The sequence below is a fragment of the Cibotium barometz genome, chromosome 6 (genome assembly GCF_041138505.1).
Source record: "Cibotium barometz isolate CiBa-2024 chromosome 6, ASM4113850v1, whole genome shotgun sequence".
Classification (NCBI taxonomy): Eukaryota; Viridiplantae; Streptophyta; class Polypodiopsida; order Cyatheales; family Cibotiaceae; genus Cibotium; species Cibotium barometz.
Genome location: NC_141051.1, coordinates 56,522,581 through 56,544,999, shown reverse-complemented (window position 1 = coordinate 56,544,999; position 22,419 = coordinate 56,522,581). Strand labels below are relative to the sequence as shown.

Genomic DNA, 22,419 nt, shown 5'->3' with positions numbered 1-22,419 from the left:
AGACAGAGCTGGATGCTATCGAACGGAATGGCACTTGGATTTTGGTGCCTCGGCCTCTGCAGCGTAAGGTGATTGGTGTGCGTTAGATTTTCAAATCAAAGTTCCGAGCTGATGGCAGCTTGGACAAGCACAAGGCGAGGTTGGTTGCCAAGGGTTATGCTCAGCGCCCCGGTGTCGACTTCGATGAGACTTTCGCTCCAACGGCCCGAATGACTACCATTCGCACCGTTCTTGCACTTGCAGGACATCATAGATGGCCCGTTTTCCAGATGGACGTCAAGTCGGCTTTCTTGAATGGAGAGCTCACACAGGAGGTTTATGTTGATCAGCCGCCAGGATTTGTTGTTCCGGGCAAACAGGATCATGTGTACCGGCTGAAGAAGGCTTTATATGGTCTAAAGCAGGCTCCGCGGGCTTGGTACCAGCGGATTGATGAGTTCTTTCAGAAGCTCGGCCTGCGCCGCTCTCATGCAGATTCGAACCTTTATATCCTCCTTGAGAGGGGGTTGATTGTTATCATTGTGGTCTATGTTGATGACCTCATCTTTACAGGTTCTTATTCTGTGCGGATCCGTTCTGTTATGGATGCTTTGGAGACAGAGTTTGAGATGACGGATCTGGGCCTCTTGCACTATTTTCTTGGCTTTGAGATTTGGCAGACCTCGAAGGGCATTTTCTTCTCTCAGCAGAAGTACACTCGGGAGATTCTCGACAGATTTCAGATGACTGGGTGCAAACCAGTATCTTCTCCTTTGGATATTGGTGAGAAGCTTTCTTCACTTGATGCTTCTCCAGGGACTGATCAGGGCCAGTATCGGGTTCTCGTCGGTTGTTTGGTATGGTTGACCTACTCCCGATTGGACATATGCTTCGCAGTCAGTTTATTGAGTTCCTTCTCATCCAAACCCCGTCAGCAGCATTGGCGGTGTGCTCTCAGAGTTCTTCGGTACTTACGTGGCACTCTGGATTTTGGCATCTTTTATGGCCAAGGACGCACTCTTGTTGGATGGTCTGACTCAGACTGGGCTGGAGATCCAGATACACGGCGTTCGACCACTGGTTGTGTTTTTTCACTTGGGTCTGGAGCCATTTCTTGGAGCAGTAAAAAGCAGCCTACTGTGGCGCTTTCCTCTACCGAGGCGGAGTACCGTGCAGTTTGCTATGCTGCATGTGAGGCGATATGGTTGCGGAGATTATTGGAGGAGCTTGGCTGTCCTCCTACCGGATCTACTCTTCTTTGGTGTGACAATCAGAGTTGCATCGCCATCGCCAAGAACCCTGTGTTTCATGCTCGTACGAAACACATTGAGATTCAGTATCACTATGTTCGTGAACGGGTTCTTGCTGGAGATTTGCGTTTGGAGTATTGTCCTTCCACGGAGAATGCTGCAGATTTGTTCACCAAGCCGGTTTCTCAGGCTTCCTTGGCTCCTCATCTTCGGATTCTCGGAGTTTGTTCAGCATCTGGTGCTGAGAGGGGGTGTTAGCACTTTCATCCCCAGTTTCTGCTCTGTATGGTGCCCATTTGGTCCCCTTTTGCATGGCCCTTGTTTGTGGGCTGGCCACCCCTTTTTTAGTATTTTTCTGGGATTTTTCCCAGCCTTTCTGGCATTTTTCTAGGGAGCTATGTCCAACAGCTCCAGTCGGCCTGTTTCCATGCTCCAGTCGGCCAGCTCTTCCCCACTATAAATAGTGGGTGCTGGCCTCTCATTTTTCATAGAGTCTTGTAGTTATTTGCTCCCTCACTTATGAGACTATCACTGTCTCTTGCTTGGGACTGTTTTGGTTCAGTATATTCAGCATAGTTTGCTCCATATCTCTTTCTCTCTTGCACTCTCTGTTCAGCACATTCTAGTGCCACTCTGCTTCCGCTCTGTGCACTCTTTCAAATCCTACTTCAAGACTTCCTCTTGACATAGAACGAATCAATGATAACCTATGTGTGCGAGAGCGTGCATGTGTACTTAGGGCACTATGCTGCATGTTTTGTGCACCTATTGTTGCAAACTCACTTTTGCAATTAGGATCCTCCATGCAAACCTTACAATACATGCGTGCTTTCTCTCTATCAAATTCCAGCCAATCAAATTCACTTCTCCAATTTTCACACCACGATAACCTAGCTCTTTTTCTACGCGTAGCCTCTTTTTCATCAATCTCTTCGCTGCTTATAGTAAAATCATTAGCAATAATTTCTTCGTCAATTTCTTTACTTGACCTTTTACCTTTTTTCTTCTTATCCACAATAACTTCTTTACTAAATCCTCCAAATCCGAGTAGTGTGGATTGCACAAAAGCCATCTGAAATATTTGAAATGTGTTATTATGATAATATGTTCCTTGTAAATTAATGTTTTACCAAGAAATAGCAAGTCATGTCAAGTTGTATGCCTCAACATATCTAAAAATGAAAAGAAAAAAGATGTTGAGTAGTTGTGAATATATAGAAGAGATGCAAGCCAGAAAAGAGATGGAGAGAGGCGAGCTAAACTGAAGCTTGAATTGAACAATGTTCTTCAACCAGGTTGAATTTAAATACACAGTCGCTGTCTCTTAATTCTAAGTTCTAGGCTCCCGCTAAGAAGACTTTGTTGCCGCCTTATTCTTTGCAAGTTGCAACAAATATGTCCCTCTCCCGAGTCCAAACTGCAGACAGTGGAAGTTTTTCTATCCAACACCATCTTGATGTCGAGATCAGCACTAGGGAAGCCAATGGAGTCTTCTTGCAGGAGGCTGACATCAAAGACCACCACATCCATTGCAGTGAACTGCTTCATGAGCCTAGACTTACCCCAACCGCTAGACTAGATGAGGGCTACACATGGTGCATGCTAGACAGAAGGCCGACAACATTACATTAGTCGTGGCATCATCTAGGCTGGCCGATCATCATATTCAACATATATACGTGATTTATTCGGTGGTGGGACACATGGGATTGTCCGACATTTGGTTGCAACTTGCCATGGATGATGGAGCGTGGAGTCGTGGACCAGAGTGTCCACTGAGCACTCAGCTCCCATGCTCACCCCGGCCCACAACCACAGTACTGAGTAGAGCAGCGGGAGCTCGTGAGGAGGGGCAAGGCGTAAACCCAGAAGCCTTTTTCACTCCGGTAAACGTTATGTGAGCCCATACCCAGCGTGTAGGTGAGGACAGTATCTTTTGCTAGCCTACATGAACAGCAGGTAAGAGTAGGATAAGTAAAAGGGCAAGGTAAGGGTGGTGAAAGCTTGTGTGACGGTGAAATGTGCTGTGGGAAATACTGCGCCACAAGGCCGCATTTGGACTCCACTCCATTTGGCCATCGCCGTCAGTCAGTCTGCCACCGTCAGCTTCGTCGGAGGTTTCAGTGTTCGAAACTTCGATCAAACCGAGGTCCACAATCCGAGGCGCGTTTGTGATTCCTGAAACCTCTGCAACCTCAGTCACGACTCACCTCTGTCTGTCGCAGCTCGCTGCATCGGAGGTTTCAGTGTTCGAAACATAATATATATATATATATATATATAACATTGTAACAATATATTAATATAAGCAGATTCAGTCACGACTCACGACTCACCTCTGTCTGTCGTCGCTGCGTCGCACAAAGACACCATCGTTTCCACAGCGTCAGCTCAGGCCTCAGGAAGCGGTCTAGCTCGCGAGGGTTCCAGCAGTGAGTGAGTGGACAAGAGTAAGCGATAAGAAGATAACTCCATAATTTATAGTTAAAAATATAAACGTTAATTTTATAAACGTTAGATTCTATAACGACTAAATTAAACGTTTTAAAACGTTTACATAACGTTTATTTTTTTGTTTATATTAATTTTTATAGTATATATATAATGTAAAAATATGATATATAAAATTTTTTTATTTCAACCAATAAAGGTGAAGTACCGTTGACTCTTATAATTTGAAAGGTATTTTGATTATTCCCTTTTTTATTAAAAGTTATCAAACCTTTTGTAAATTTTTTTTGAAGGTTTTGAATACCTTCATTCGTAGAATAAGAAATTAAAATTTGAAAACTGAAGGAGCAAACTACACTGTACCCGGGTTTTTTTTCGAACACTGCCTCGCATGGCTTGAACCATGGCAAAGCATTAGCTTAGGTTTAAAAACTTTCCAATTCCATTCCAATTTCGTCTTAATATATATATATATATGGGCCCTCTAAATGAAATCTCGGCTTAATATGAGTCCTGTGATGATGAAATTTGGCGTGGGCGATGGCTTCCGTGAGGTAGAAGCTTTTGTGAGTTGGTAGGCTGCTTTGACTTTGTAAGTTGGTATGGCAGCTGGCTGCTTTGACTTTGTAAGTTGGTATGGGTCTCGAAAGTTGAGGACGGTCTGCTGACTTATAAACAAAAGGCCGTGATAAGCTTGGAGAGTTGATCCTTGACCACCGACTCGGGGCCCGGACGGCCGCCTATATATCTATGCAAGGCTCCAGGAGCGAACAATTCATCGATTACTTGCGACAATTCATCGAGTCATGGCTTCTCCACTACTGTCACGGTGCATGGCCGCCCTTCTCTTCTTGCTTGCTATTAGCTTGGTTTCTGAGGTTCCACGCCCTTGTGCCGCCCAATCCAAGATGGTTTTCGCCCACTACATGCTCTACTCCTTCCTCTACACTGATGATGTTGCAGGCTTCACAAGGGAGATTGCGCTTGCCAAAACCTATGGCATTGACGGGTTTGCCCTCAACACAGGTGTTTGGAATGACATCTACCAAACGAGGGCAGACTATCTCTACCAAGCGGCTGCAAATGCTAGCGGTGACTTCAAGCTTTTCTTCTCTGCAGATATGTCCGGCAACCTCACCCTGGATAACATCCAGACCATGCTCACGCGCTATGCAGGCTACTCTAGCCAGCTGACGTACAACGGCACGCAGTTCATGTCGACGTTTGCCGGACGGACTAAGAGCATTTCGCCCTACACAGATCCGTTAAGCACGTGGCAGGATGGGGTGTTCAAACCGGCGGGCGGCAGCTATTTCTTCGTGCCCTTCTTCGAGACGAGCGGCGAGCAGTCCGACATCACGGCCGTAATCAACGAGTTCGACTCTATTCTAAGTGGGCTGCTCGCATGGGATACGTCGGCGTGGCCCTATGTAAACGGGACCGTGTCGGACGCAGCGGACAAGGCGTACATCGCCGCCTGCGGGGCTGCCGGAAAGGTGTACATGGCCAGCGTGAGCCCCTGGTTCTACAGTTCCTCTCTCGGCATCAAGGGTAACTACGGCGGAGACACCCTGTGGCGGACGCATTGGCAGCAGCTCATCTCGCTTCAGCCGGATTTCATCGAAATTCTCACATGGAATGACTGGGCCGAGCGCACCTACGTCGTCTCTGTCCCCTCCGACAACACCCCCTATGGCGTGTCCGAGAATAACGACACCGGATACCCCCACCTCGCCTACCTCGACCTCGCCGGCCGCTACTTCATCCCCTGGTACAAAACCGGTCAGGAGCCCGCCATTGACTCCGCCAGCAAGGAGGCTCTCTACATCTTCTACTACACCCATAGCAAGAACGGGTCCACTGTGACGGGCTCCAGCGATCTCGACGACAAGGTCTACGCCACCGTGCTCTTGTACCAGCCGGCCGACGTGATTCTCACCTCCGGCACCCAGACTACAACGTTCAGCAACGTTCCGGCAGGCGTCCAAAGCGTCAGCATGGCGTTCAGTGCTGGCCAGCAGAGCGCTTCGGTGGTCCGTGGTGGCTCCCAAATACTGTCCGTCACCGGCGCGTTGTCCATTGACGCCTCAGTTTCTGAGTACGATTTCAACGTATACTCCACCTATCAATCTGCTTCCCAACTCCGTTAAATAACGTGAATTGTAATGTCTCTTGCGTTCGTGCCATCGTATCATTGTCTCTAATGCTTAAGAACATTATCTGCTTCCCAACTCCGTTAAATACAGAACTAGATCGTACGTAACTTGTGCGTTCGCGTTTGCGATGCCATGTATCACTGTCTCTAATGCTTAAGAACATTATTGGCACTAGAACTAAACTTACACTTGTAACTATGTTGTGTAACAACAACCAAATACCTACGATGTTGGATGTTATATGGAAAAGAAAATTAAATAAAACTATACTTAAAGCTTTTTTTAAAGACAAATTGTTGTGGGAGGGTGGAGTATTTCCATCAACTCACAAAGAACCCCGTTGCGCAACTCCATGGTATCTAAAAGACAAATTGTTCTCGTGAATTAAGTACTTAGCTATAAAACATAATACATATTTAGCCACCAAGGCTTGATAGTTGACCCAATATTTCCAAAAATCATGAAAGAAAGATAAACCTTTATACATGCAAGGCTCCAGGAGCGAACAATTCATCGATTACTTGCGACAATTCATCGTCATGGCTTCTCCACTACTGACACGGTGCATGGCCGCCCTTCTCTTCTTGCTTACTATTAGCTTGGTTTCTGAGGTTCCATGCCCTTGTGCCACCCAATCCAAGATGGTTTTCGCCCACTACATGCTCTACTCCTTTCTCTACATTGAGTAAATTGTAACGTCTCTTGCGTTCGCGTTTGCGATGCCATGTATCATGTTAAGGATAGATGTAGATACACATGTATTGCGCCAAAAAGGGAAGGAAAAGGTAGATTAATCTTTTGTGTACCTAATCTATCATCAGGTCACTTATATATGGATGGTGACTGTAGTGTCTCTCTAAGAAGAGCCTGAATGAGGATCTTGGAATTTTACTCATGGTCCAAGGAGAACCAAGGTTATGTACATAGATATATGAGGGTGATTTGCAACAAGAAGAAGTATACATGGCACAACCACCAGGGTATGAGAGTGATGCACACCCAGATTCTGTATGTAGGTTACACAAAGCCTTGTATAGCTTGAAGAAAGCACCCAGAGCATGGTCAAACAATGAGAAGTATCTTGTTACCATTCGATTTCAAATATCCAATGCATATTTTTCACTTTATATAAAAAAGATAGATAGAGGGATCATGCTATTAGTCATTTATGTGGATGACTTGATTATCACTGGTGATAGTGATGCTGACATACATGATGTCAAGATTCTTTTGAAGTAGAGGTTTGACATGAAGGATTTAGGTGAGCTGCAATATTTCTTGGATATAGAGGTGGTGAGGTCACCTCATGGAATTTTGTTGTTACAAAGGCAGTATAGCTTTGACATGTTGTCCAAGCCATACTTGGACATGTTGTCCAAGTATGGTATGACAGGTTGTAAGCCTATTTCAATGCCATTTGAGGATACACAAAGCTTTCATGCATAAGTGAGGTTTTGTGGAGGATCCCACTATGTATAGTAGCTTGATCTACATGACCATTACTAGTCTAGATTTGATGTAAGATCCTTGTCCCCACCGCGCAATGGATTCGGGGTACTAGCAGCGGAAGTAGCACTTCATGCGCGGGGCAGGGTCCCACACTCGGAGCCTCGTCCACCACGGATATCCGGACAAGAGACTAATCCGTCGGTTTTTCCAAAATCGAACCCGAAAAAACTTCCCTTACCCGGAAAGCACGGGCGATTCCACCAGGATAACTTTTTACTCTAACGTAGTCAAGATCATTACTGATCACGCTGATCCGACTGCACCTATAAAGATACTCGGTCGGATCAAGGAAGAAACTTGCACTTGGATCATTGGGATCAACGCTTTTTTCCCCATCAAGAGGCACAGCCGTTGATTCCTATCCATAGAACAATTACTATCCGGGATTTTCTTTTTCTATCGTAATAACAGAAATTGAGTCTCGATTTACGGATCCATCAGTCCAGCCTAACCCCATCCAGTCCCATGGATTAGCCAACCGCCCAACCACTGTAGTGATGGGATCCAATTAAGAATTTGGTTAGGTTTTGTCTCGGGTACCAAGGAAAAGAGTTCCAAGGCCCCCTAGCCGAAAGTTCATGCAAACATAAAACTAGTCACACCACTTACACACCCAATATGAAATTGCCTTTTTCTTAGCATCAGCTACTTTAAAACAATCCTTTAATGAAACCATTATGTCACTGATGACAATCCTCATAGTCTCTGGTTGAATCCTTATTTCCAGTCATTCATTTATCGGTATACTTATGGCATCATTGGCAACTAGAACGCTCACCACCTGTTCACTCAGGGGCCTTTTCCATAGTTCCTAGCTCATAGTAACCGGCAATATATTCATATAACAGAATGGAATCTCCGTGGAAGATCAGCAAGATCAACCCACAGATCCATATAAAAGAGCCATGGACTCATCTGTTGAGGACCAGCAAGGTCAATCAACCAGATCCATGCCCGGTTTCAGAAAACAACTCTTATTCCTTGTTCCAATATCTTCCACGACGCACGTGTGGGTATCTTCGGCGACGCAGAGCCCGAGCACCGTAGTCATCACCCTCTAGGATCCTTCGTAGGTGACCTAGCGCTTCACTCATAGGCCGCTTCCTTGGTCCCTCATCCACTGTACCGGAAGCTCACCATTTAAATCGAACCGAGGCTGGTCAAGACCTCGGTTGACCTTGCTACGCGAGACGTCCTCCATTGACTCTCCGTCAGCAGTTGCAACTTTAACAGTTAGGTCTTCATGACCTTAATCCACAAGACGGTCAAAATGCTTCCTCAGTATTCTTGACATAAAACAGTCATTTACAAACAGTCACAAACTACAGTTTCTAAATCGAACTCTCGTCTTTCCACATTATCCCTCCTTATTCCACATTCCATTCAATGTGTACTCATTCTCATCCATTTCCTCATATCGACGACACATTAATTCACATACACATTCACATTCACATCCATACATCCATATCTACATCCATATATCCACATCCATACATCCACATCTACATGCATACATCCATTTTTACATCCTCATTTATACATCCACATCCCATATCCACATTCATACATACACATCCATATCCACATCCACATCCACATTCACATCCATACATCCACATCTACATGCTTACCTCCATTTTCACATCCACATCCCATATCCACATTCATACATACACATCCATATCCACATCCATACATCCACATCCACATGCATACATCCACTATCACTCCTCATTTATACATTCACATCCACATACATACATACATCCACATCCACATTCTCATTCACATCTATACATCCACATCTACATCCACATACATACATATATCCATATCCACATTCCACATTCATATCTATACATCCACATCTACATCCACATTCACATACATCCACATCCACATTCCCATTCACATTTATACATCCACATCCACATTCCACATTCACATCTATACATCCACATCTACATCCACATTCACATACATCCACATCCACATTCCCATTCACATTTATACATCCACATCTACATCCACATTCACATCTATGCATATACATCTTCATGCATACATCCATTTTCACATTCATACATCCACACTCCCATCCCCACATCCACACATCCACATACATACATTCATTTCCACATTCCCATTCATATAACCCCATATGCCTTCACATCTAATCTTTTACATCACATCCATTCTCGCCCTATCACAACCCATATACATCTTAACTCATCTTATCACATCTCATACACCTCTTATCACATCTCATACACCTCTTATCACATCTTAACTCATCTTATCACATCCTAACTCATCTCATATGCATCGTATCACATCTCATACACCTCTTATCACATCTCATAATCCTCTTATCACATCCTAACTCATCTTATCACATCCTAACTCATCCTTTATGCATACCTCTATGCAAGAATTTCAAATATGATAAAAGTCACACTTTTATAATAAAATAATCAACTTTTATGCATACCTCTATGCATGAAATTCAATTATGATAAAAGTCACACTTTTACAATAAAATAATCATCTTTTATGCATACCTCTATGCATGAAATTCAAATATGATAAAAGTAACACTTTTACAATAAAATAATCAACTTTTATGCATACCTCTATGCATGAAATTCAAATATGATAAAAGTCACACTTTTATAATAAAATAATCAACTTTTATGCATACCTCTATGCATGAAATTCAATTATGATAAAAGTCACACTTTTATAATAAAATGATCATCTTTTATGCATACCTCTATGCATGAAATTCAATTATGATAAAAGTCACACTTTTATAATAAAATTATCATCTTTTATGCATACCTCTATGCATGAAATTCAAATATGATAAAAGTAACACTTTTATAATAAAATAATCATCTTTTATGCATACCTCTATGCATGAAATTCAAATATGATAAAAGTAACACTTTTATATTAAAATAATAATCTTTTATGCATACCTCTATGCATGAAATCTAATTATGATAAAAGTAACACTTTTATAATAAAATAATCATCTTTTATACATACCTCTATGCATGAAATTCAAATATGATAATAGTAACACTTTTATATTAAAATAATAATGTTTTATACATACCTCTATGCATGAAATCTAATTATGATAAAAGTAACACTTTTATGTTAAAATAATAATCTTTTATGCATACCTCTATGCATGAAAATCAATTATGTATAATATAAAAATCAATTTCTCTAGGATTACAATGAATATCTTTCAATTAATCTAGGATGATAATTCCTAGAATATGGTAGGAAGTCCTCTTTTCATGCTTTGAATGAAATTATTTTATGCGTAATTTTTATAAAAATTTTGCCATAGCTCCGCTGCTATGACTGATAAATCTCAATTTTTCTAAGAGATAAAGCTTATCATTAAGGAAATAAATTAGAATGATCCCTAATTGAATCATTAATCCATAATGGATTGAATCATCAATATTCATGAAATACATAAACTAAAAGCATAGAAAAAAGCCATTAATTTGGCCTCAAGCATAGATTAATCTTGGATTAAAGAAAAGCTTTATGAAAAGCTTCATTTGGATTGAGAATGGGTCATGAGTATGACCATTTCTTGAGTGAGAGAGAGAAATTACATAAAAACCATTTGAATTAAGCATAAATGAAAATTTATGTAACTCTTAACTATTTAACTTCAATAGCATTCATCAAATTATGTAACTCTTCACTACCATTCATCAATTAACTTCAATAGCATTCAAAAACCATTCCAATTAAGCTTCTCAAGATTGAGAGGGGTTGAGAAGAGAGAAGCATTGAGAAATTATAGAAAAGATCAAAATTCACCATTTACCTTACAAATTGCTTGATTCTTTGTTCACGGTAGAGGCCCCCAACCAATCAATTGGTTAAGTATGTTGATGGAGCCACCAATGGGGATTGAAGAAAGGGGGAAGCTCCAATTTCTTCAATTTGGAGAGAATTTTAGAGAATAGTAGAAATTAGCATTATTTCAGCATAACTCTAGTATAGTAAAATTCTTCTATTTTTTTCAAAGGACTCATGTTCTATTTATAGGAGAGGGAAGCTCTAACCAAAGCTAACTGAATTCTAGAATTTTCCAAATTCAATTTGGTTGAATTTAGACTAGATTTGGATCTAGTTTGGTTACTTTTTGATTCGGTTTGGTTCCCTTTTGATTTGGTTTGGTTCAAGAGAGAGGAGAGATAAAAATATCACATTATTTTTGAGTTTAAAACTCATTCAAGCATGTGAAATATGCACCTCCTTTAAAGAAGTCCCCTTCCTTACATATGTGTCAAAATGGAATCATTATACCCAAAATATCTCATATTTTTAATATTGCTCATATTTTTTTTTTACTAATAAACCTTGTACATTTTCAACTCTTCATCTTATGTGAGCATTTACTCATTTTTGGATACTTAATTTATCTCATTTTTTGATATTACTCATAGTTTTTTACTAATAAACCTTGTACATTTTCAACTCTTCATCTTATGTGAGCATTTACTCATTTTTGGATACTCAATTTATCTCATTTTTGGATACTCAATTGATGCTATTGGCCCATAGGAACCTTAATTGGACCATAATCCAAAATTTTTTGAAAATCTAGACTCTTAGGCTAAGGTCCTTCATATCCACTTTCAATTAATTCTAATTGCACATTGGAAAGTTCTTTTTGAATTTCTGTTTCAGGGAGACTTATTTTAATAAGATGAGTTATTTTTCTATCCAAAAATATTCATAATCTAAATATTCTCTCTCTAGAATATTTTCTCTCTCTATGCCAGGCAGAGACAAGATCTCTTATATTTCAGAAAAGGGAATTGATTACAGGGGAATATGCTGGACATTTTGAGAGGTTGGGGAGGAATCTTACATTTGAGCTATATTGTTAGACTTGTGAGTTGGTTTATGCAAGCCTCCAAAAAGCCACACTTGGATGTGGCCAGATGGATTCTTAGGTACATGAAGTCTAGAATTGATTATAGACTTTTCTATAAGGCTCGCATAGAGATACAGCTGCATACACAGATGTTGATTAGCCTGGTAGTGTCATAGATAGGAGATCTACTAACGGCTTTATGTTTTCTTTTGGGAGTGGCACTACTATGGTTGAAGGAGTAACAAATAGTTGACAGTTGGCTTATCAAGTATAGAGACAGAGTACAAGGGTTTTGTTATGGCAGCTTGTGACGTAGCGTAGTTTCAGAAGTTCCTTGGTGACATACGCTCATGGATAGGTTCATTGTCATTTATTGTGATAACATGAGTATGGCAGCTTGTGAGGTAGCTTGGTTTCAAAAGCTACTTGGTGATATGGGTGATCCCATGGATATTGTCATTTATTGTGACATAACACTTAGCCAGTAACCCAACATATCATGTTAGGAGAAAGCACATTAAGGTACATTATCACTTTGTGAGGGAGAAGGTTCTAGAAGAGGCAATGTAGATTTGGTGTATGTTAGCACAAAGGAACAAGTGGCTGACATCTTCACAAAAGGTATTGGGCACAAAACAGCTCCACAAGTTTAGAAGCTCACTTGGACTGCACTATATATCCAGCTCAACTAGTGCTACAGACATTGATGACCCACATGGGTGATATATTCTACATTTATGCCACTGGCATGGTTGGTGAGATTATGGTTGACATGCTGCCAGTGGATGATAGGCTGCTATGTGATAGCCATGTTTAGATTACTAGAGTATGGCATAGTTATAGTGCCAGCTCATACAGTTGGGTTTACACTATGGACTGACTATTGTATGTTAGAGTAGGAGAGTACTTCCCCTCATAGGATGTACTCTTACCTCTTTAGTTTATGGTTGTAGAGAAGAGAAGAAGATAGAAGAGAATCTAGTCAGCCATCTCTCTCATGTCTTGCTCACTCTCGTGTCTTGTAATAAGGAACTCAAGCTCTTCCTCTCCCCTACATTCTCTTTACCCTCTCCCCCTCCCCCTCTCTCTTACTCCTCACCCCTCTCCTCTATGTCTCACTCCCCTTGCTCTATGTCACACACCCATAAAGCCCCTCCCCCCTTATTCTATACACCCCTTCCCTCTATTGTCTTTCACCCACCCCTCGCCACCGTAACCACTTTCTCACTTGTGGACTCCCACCCCTCTCCTCTATGTCTCACTCCCCTTTCTTTATGTCACACCTATAAAGCCCCTCCCCCCTTATTCTATACACCCCTTCCCTCTATTGTCTTTCACCCACCCCTCGCCACCGTAACCACTTTCTCACTTGTGGACTCCCACCCCTCTCCTCTATGTCTCACTCCCCTTGCTTTATGTCACACCTATAAAGCCCCTCCCCCCCTTATTCTATACACCCCTTCCCTCTATTGTCTTTCACCCACCCCTCGCCACCGTAACCACTTTCTCACTTGTGGACTCCCACCCCCTCTGTCAACTTTGACCCACCCCTTGCCACCTTAACCACTTTCTCACTTGTGTACTCCCACCCCCCTCTGTCAACTTTGACCCACCCCCTTGTCACCATAGCCACTTCCTCACTTTTGTGGACTCCCACCCCCTTCTCCACCATCATCGTCACCTAACCCCTTCTCCACCATCACCATCACCTAACTCCTTGCTTTATGTTAACCCCTCCTACTCGTAACCATAGCCTTCATCAACCCCCCCAGATGTCATTGCTCTCAATCTCGTGCTCCTCACTGTCATGTCACCAGCCCCTTGTGCTCTATATTGACCCTCGAAGTCTCATTTTCCTCACTCCCCTACTTCCTGTCATGTCACCACCCTGTTACTCTCTATCACACTGACCCCCTCTCTCTCACCCATATAGACCCCCTTGTTGGGAAAGTATTTGCTCAATTCTCCACCCTTGTGCTGGTGATAGATGTGCTCTATTTTGTAAGGCCCCCCTTTATGAGGAGTAGCCATTGTGGAGTGATCACCCGAATACCACAACGGTTAATGTCATGGGTGACAAATGTGCTCTATTTTGTAAGGACCCTTTTATGAGGAGTAACCATTGTGGAGAGAGCACCTAGACACCCAGTAGTTTCAAATTTAGACACTAGATGGTGGCCCTAGATAATTAGGAGATGGCTTATGTAGACTTGTCACTCTACCAACAAGTTGGATGCATATTTGTGATGGAAATGCATCTCGGGGGAAATGTTGCCTTTATGGAATAGATACTTCTTGCATGCATTAAGCCATGCGAAGAAGGAATGGGTGCAACCAAGTGCTAGCATGTGCAAGGGGACTAGGCAAAGCAATGGACCCGCACAGTTAAACAAATGCAGTGGGATGTGCAAAGATATGATTTATTGAGCAAGATCCAAGATTGATTGAGCCACTAAGATTGTTTTTTCTTTTTCCATTAATGAATGGAAACATGTGTTTTTCCTCCAAGCAAACAAGCCAAGCCGTTTAAGGAGCCTCTCAGGGACCCACCTGGAAATAGAAATGGAAAGAACGATTGAAAGGACAACGCAGGGTTATGTAGAATAAATCAACGAGAAATGAAGTTACGTGTCCCAATCAAATTAATTCTAGGTGAATTTGGGTAGAAGGCATAATTCTTTATTAGCTATCGGCTCCTTAAATAGTCAAACAAGGCTATCTTGTCGTTTCCCCCCTTATGGGAATCCAGCTCTTGCAAAATATTGTATTACGTACTTACATCAGTACAGTAATACGAGAATGATTACCCTCTTAGTATACAGCATTAATTGGAAAGGTGACTTATAATGCTAAATGATTACAAAACACACACAGTGCGAACCACAAATTGATTGATAACTTGATTGCTCTGAATACACAAGCATATAGCCTTTTAAATAATTACATAATCACCGGCGGATTCAAACAGGCGCGACCTCCCGTTTACACCCCTTGAGATCCAATAATCGCTATTCATGTAGGGTACGCACTACGGCTTTACAGTTGCGGTTCAGACTCCAGACTTGCGGTGTGCAGTCTTGCAATATGTGGCCCACATAACACTTGGCATGCATGGTGGACTGTGTGAACCCACAAAAAGAACTGCTATAATCCGCAACATCACATCAGCAACATTACGGTAGTACAATTCTCCAATGCAGACTTTAAAGGAACGACTCCACAATGTGAGCCGCCTCCGCTAGTCCTTCGTCAAATGAGTCGGCATAACACCTGTAGATAGAAAACAAAACATTTCTTCGTACCATGTCCAAGGCACAGAAAGAGGCAGAACTGTAGTAGGAACTGGATCCGCTTCATTGAAACAGCAAAAAGCGATGCATCCAAAAACTCGTCATCCACTCCTATAGCTTATTCTCCCGAATCCAGTCTTGAAAGATAATAATCTACAACGTGCTAAGATCCTGGTCGATGAATGACTTCAGAATCAAACTCCTGCAGCAACAGCATCCACCTAGCCAATCTTCCTGTTAAATTCTGTTGCCGCACCAAATAAAGCAAAGCAACGCAGAATGGTCCACATGAAAATAGAACATTCTAGTAGATAATGCCGAAACTTCTTCACACTGAATAGATCATGCCTAAGCACTCTCGCTCCATTTACTGAATAATTCTTATCTGGAGTGGAGGATAATCTGCGGCTTGCATAATAAACAAGTCGAAACCAGCCAGCACTCTGTTCCTGCATTAATACACTGCTGATTGCCATGTTCGAAGCATACACAAAGACATGAAAATACTTCTCCCAATCAGGCAGCATCAACTGGTGCATGGGACAGTTATATCTTCAACCTACGATACACATTCCTTTGTCCAAGAAAATTATTTGCGTTCCACATGCACCACCAAATTTAGCGGGATCACCAAATACGCTAGAAATCGCAAATGCCAACCATGCCACCAAATTTAACCCAAAAACTGCATACACTCCTTCGGATTGACAGGTGTTGGAGTTTGCATCACCGCTGCCACCTTATTGGGATCCACAGCAATGCCTTCTTGTGATATAATGTGCCCTAATAACTTCCCACTCCAAACCGCAAAGGCACACTTGGCACACTTTAAGGGGTTTAAGCTGAAAGATACCTCCTGACATTTCTGAAAACACAGTCGCAGATGTTCCAAATGCTAAACAGAGGTCCCGAACACAGTGAGATCATCCAGAAAGACCCGCATGCAAGAATGGCCCAAACATTTCATGCATATCCCTTTGAAATGTACCCGGAGCATTCCTCAAGCCAAACCACATCATTGTACCCACAAACACACCCCAAGCTGTGATGAATGTTGTGTTAGCTTGATCCGTTGGTGCCATCCGAATCTGATTATATCCACTAAACCCATCAAGAACTGAATACATGTCATGGCTTGCCACATCATCCAAGATGGTATCCATGTATGGCGAGGGAAAAGGATATGGAACAGTAGCCGCATTGAGTTTTCTGTAATCAATACAGATGCGTATCTTCTTATTCTTCTTGGGCATAATCAGGATTGGAGAAATCCACTCCAGATTCTCTATTAGAGCAATGAATCCAACCCGCGGGAGACAATCCAGCTTGGGGGGTGTACGAAGAGGAAACTCAATGTATCTCGTGCGTTCAAAGGGTATTAAAAAAACCCCTTACCTAAAATATTTTTCCCAATTAAACAACCCCTCTTTACTTATTATGAACTAACGGATTTTTTTCTAAAGTTGAATTAAAAAACTCCTCCTGTTAATTTTTCTCAATGTATCTAATTAAAAAACCCCTCCTGATGAGCTCGCATGGTACACAATTTTTTCTAAGTGAACCCCCCGAGCAATCCAGCTCTTCTTCAACCTTCTTTGCAACTGTACTGCTATGTGGAAGGAACTGCATCTGGCTTTAAATGAATGCGGATTCATTTTGTACTGCTATGTGGAAGGAACTGCATCTAGCTTTAAATGAATGCAGTGCTGATAAAACTTCGGATCCATGCCCTTCATGTATGAGTAATCCCATGCAAAGACATCCATCAATTCTGTCAAAAGATCCACCAAAGCCTCCTAGAACTTCTCATCCAGCAAACTGCTGACTTTCATGGTTTGGATCCCTTATCTTTTCCCGAAAGACTATCTCTATAGCATCTTCTTCGACTCTGGTAAGCTTACTCATTTGCGCCTCAAAAGCTCTCTCTTGTTCCAGAATATCTTTCAGTTCACCATCTAGGGGATGACCATCCACACCAAGAAACGGCTCCCCGAGGATCTTCTCCAGCATAGGAACCACCATCCGTACCACCACATACTCCACGGAAATGCAGGCTACATCCACCACACATAGTGGGACCCCAAAGCCGCATTAGCCTGCAAAAATTGCTCCTCTTCATCTTTATCCAAGGCTTTAGCCATATTTACTATTTCCGCAATCACCAGCCAGATGGCACTACTCAGCTCTCACGGTGCTCCCGTAATGCGAACTTCACCTTTTTTCAACCCCGCTCTACATAGTCATCTGATTGTGTTCCGAATTGTGCCGCACCTTGTCCTATCGTAACCATGGAAGACCAAACAAAAGTTTGTATTCGCGATTGGATTCTTCCATATTGAGGACCACAAAAGACATCACAAACGGAATTCTTGCAACCTCAAACACTATTCCTTTCAAAATGCCCAAAGGACAAACTTTGAAAGATCCATCCCCCCGTGGTGCAACGAAATTGGGGGTGCTAGCAATGGAAGTAGCACTTCTTACGCAGGGCAGAGCCTCTCACTCGGGGCCTCGCCCATGGATATCTAGACAAGAAACTAATCCCTCATTTCTTCCAAAAAACAAACCCAGAAAAACTTCCCTCGCCCAGAAAGCACGGGCGATTCCTCCACGACGGATAGTTTTATTCTAATGTAGTCAAGAGCCTTAACTAACCAAACTAATCCGACCAAACCCGTAAGTCACATGATCAGATCAAGGAAAAAGACTTGCACTTGGATCATAGAGACCAACGCTTTTTTCCTCATCAAGAGGCACAGCCGTTGATTCTTTTCCATAGAACAAAGACTATCCAGGATTTACTTCATATATCGTACCATAATAGAATTGAGTCTCATTTTAGAGATCCATCAATCTAGCATAACCCCATACAGTCCCATGGGTTAGCTAATTGCCCAACCACTGTAGTGATAGGATCCATTTAGGAATTTGGTTATGTTTTGTCCCGGATACCAAGGAAAAGTGTTCCTAGGCCCCCTAACTGGCGCTTCAAGCAAACTTCAAGATAGTCACACCACTTACACACCCAGTATGAAATTGTTTGTTTCACAGATTTAGCTGTCTTTAAAATAATCTTTTAATGAAATTGTCTATTTCACAGATTCAGCTGTCTTTAAAACAATCTTTTAATGAAACCATGGTATCGCTGATCATAATCCTCCAAAATATCCGTTTGAATTCTAATTTCCAATCATTCCTTCATCGGTGTACCTATGGCATCATTGGCAACCAGAGCGCTCACCACCTGTCCATGGCCTTTTCAATAGTTCCTAGCTCATAGTACCCAAAAATATATTCACTTATAAAAATCCAGATGGACCCTCTAGAGCCTGAGCATCGTATGGTCAGCACCCTCTACGATCCTTCAGAGGTCACCTAGCGCTTCACTCATAGGCCACTTCCTCGGTTCCTCATCCACCGTACCAGAAACTCACCATTTAAATCGAACCGAGGCTGGTCAAGACCTCGGCGGACCTTGCTACGCGAGACATCCTCCATTGACTCTCCCCGTCATTGCAACTTTATCACTTAGGTCTCCAAACGACCTCATTTACAAGATTGTCAGAATGCTTCCCCAGCATTCTTGACATAAAATGGTCATTTAAAAACAGTTCATAAATACAATTTCTAATGAACTCTCATCTTTCCACATTGTTCCACATTATTTCTCGTTATTCCATATTCTTCTACGTCAATTCACATTGCTTAATCCACATCCAATCATATGTATTCCCATCCTCCTTCATCCATTCTCATCCAATTACATCTATCCACATCTATCCTCATCACATGTCATCCATTCTCATCTACCAATATCCACATCACATCACATCCCATCCATTCACATCTCATCCATTCACATCTATCCCAATTCACATCACATCACATCCATTCACATCACATCTATCCCAATTCACATCACATCACATCTATCCCAATTCACATCACATCACATCTCATCCATTCACATCTATCTAGATTTACATCACATCACATCTTATCCATTCACATCTATCCTAATTCACTCACATCACATCCATTCACATCACATCTCATCCATTCACATCTATCCTGATTCACATCACATCACATCCATTCACATCACATCTCATCCATTCACATCTATCCTGATTCACATCACATCACATCCATTCACATCACATCACATCTCATCCATTCACATCTATCCCGATTCAAATCACATCACATCACCATCCATCCAGTCACTCACATCCATTCATTCATCCACATCCATCCAGTCACTCACATCCATTCATTCATCCACATCCATCCAGTCATTCACATGCACGTCTATCAAGTCATTCATTCCATCTCATTCATCCACATCCATCCAGTCATTCATATGCATGTCTATCTGCACATTCACATTCACATCCACATATATTCACATCACATCACATTTCATCCACATCTCATCACATTCACATCCACATCCCTTTACATCTCATCCACATCCACATCCACATCCATTTACATCACATCACATCTTATCACATCCACATCCACATTCATTTGCATCACACCACATCTTATCACATCCATATTCACATCCATTTACATCACATCACATCCTATCACATCCACATCCACATCCATTTACATCCACATCACATCTTATCACATCCACATCCACATCCATTTACATCACATCACATCCTTTCACATATCCTCACATCTCATTCTCATCTCTTCATTCACATCCACATCCACATCCATTTAAATCACCTCACATCCACTCACATCTTATCACATCGCATTCACATCTTATTCACATTTAGTAACATTTTTTATTTTTGATACCGATGGGACTTTTCTAAATTTCTGTCACAATTAATTGGCCTAGTTAAAGGTACTTTTTCTCAATGAATTTTTTCATATTCTTTCTCAAATTTCTGAAGTGAAATATGTTCAATATTCTTCTTTTGAGTAAAAGATTCATGGGATTTACAAAAATCAATTCTACCCATATTTCCCAATAAAATTAATAATGCTCAAAATTTCACTTTGATAAATACTCATAATTTGAATTATGCTAAAAATTTCTCTTAATTTATTTAAAATTTCTCTTTAAATAAAAATATTCATTATTTTAATATACCAAAATTTCTCTTTTTCCATTTGATTACATGGATCTCCATTATCATGGGAATTCCTCTTTTTGCATAAAAATAAAATTACCAAAAATGTCTCTTTTCTTTAATTAATTATTTATGCATAAACACTAAAAATTAGTTTCCCATGAATTTGATGAAAATCATTCTTTTAGAACAAGATGTCCAATCCTAGAATATGGTAGGAGGTCCTCTTTTCACATTATGCATAAAAATGAGTTATGTATTAATTTCTAGAATTTTTACCATAGCTTCGCTTTTCAATATTTCTAGAAAGAATAAGACTTTATAATACAATTATGATAGAATAACTATCCTTAGACTTAAATCCAATTTATGGAATTAAATCATAAGTTTACCATAATTTTATTAGCATAAAAAGCCATTTTCTTAACCTCTAGCTTAACAAGCTTAGAGATTGATTTTGAATTAAGAGTTTATCAATGAGAAGCTTTCATTTGCTTAAGAATTAGAAATACGAATGACTATTCTTTTGGGAGAGAGAGATAAACATAAAAAGCATCCTAATTAAGCATAAATATTAACTTTTTTGTGATTAATCATTAAAACTCTTTGATTTGCATTAAAAACAACTAAATAGAAACTTCTCAAGCTTGAGAGGGGTTGAGAAGTGAAATCATTGAGAATATAATTAAAAAAAACCATCTTACCCTTAGGTTGGGCTTGCTTCTTTATCTTAGAAGGAAGCCCCCAACCAATCAATTTGTTTAGTATGTTGAGAAGAAAGCTCTAAGGATTGTTGAAGAGAGAGAAACTCCAATCTCTCCAAAAGTAGAGGATTTTTAATAGAAAATATCATTATTTTAATATAATACTGGCATGGTATAGTTCACAGATGAGAATACAAAATAATGAGGATCTATTTATAGGTGAGGGAGGCCACTAACCAAGTCCAACTAGGTTCTAGAATTTTCCAGGTTAGTTTGGCTCAATTTGAGAACAAGATTTGGATCAGTTTGGCTCCCTTTTTTATTTGGTTTGATCTAGGAGAGACGAGAGATAAAAATATCACAATTTTTTTGAATTGAAGACTCATCCACGTGTGAAATAGGCGCCTACCTCAAAGGTCTACCCCTCCTTACCAAGGTGTCAGAAACTCATCATTTCTCCAAAATATCTCATTTTTTTAGTAATATCTCTTAATTTTTAACTAATAAACCTTGTACTCAGAGTTAACTACTCTTCATCTTATGTGAGCATTTACTCATTTTTGGATATTTTCTTTTATTCTTTGGATTTATCTCATCCCAACACTTGGATTAATATTGCCCCATAGGAACCTTAATTGGACCATAATCCAAAAATTTCAGAAAATCTAGACCCTTAGGCTAAGGTCCCTTATATCATTTTTAATTGATTCCTAATGCACATTGGAAAGTTCATTTTAAACTTCTGTTTCAAGGGAAACCATTTTAGACACTAGGAGGATTTTTATATCCAAAGATATCTCAATTTTGAATTATCTCTCTCTAGATATTTTTCTCTCTCTAGGCCAAAACAAGGTAAAACAAGATCTTTCTTCTATTTAAGAGAGGGGAATAATTACAAGAATAGAAGGGGAGGTTCTTACATCTTTACATCTCAAAAGCTGGAGGGAGAAATCTTACAAACTCGGTGCTGGTCAGCCACCACCATCCACACCAAAAATGGGGCTGGTTCCCATTCCAACCATCCCATCTTCTCACAAGCTGACTGCGTCGCAATATTGAC

General features: G+C 40.9%; 1 protein-coding gene across 1 annotated transcript; it reads left to right on the top strand.

Annotated features, from left to right (window-relative positions):
- Window positions 1-4,450: 4,450 nt before the first annotated feature.
- Window positions 4,451-6,114, top strand: LOC147637885 (glucan endo-1,3-alpha-glucosidase agn1-like). Its single transcript, XM_086798958.1, has one exon. The coding sequence runs from the start codon at window positions 4,487-4,489 to the stop codon at window positions 5,828-5,830; it is 1,344 nt and encodes a 447-aa protein (XP_086655084.1). The 5' UTR covers window positions 4,451-4,486; the 3' UTR covers window positions 5,831-6,114.
- The last annotated feature ends 16,305 nt before the right edge of the window (window positions 6,115-22,419 follow it).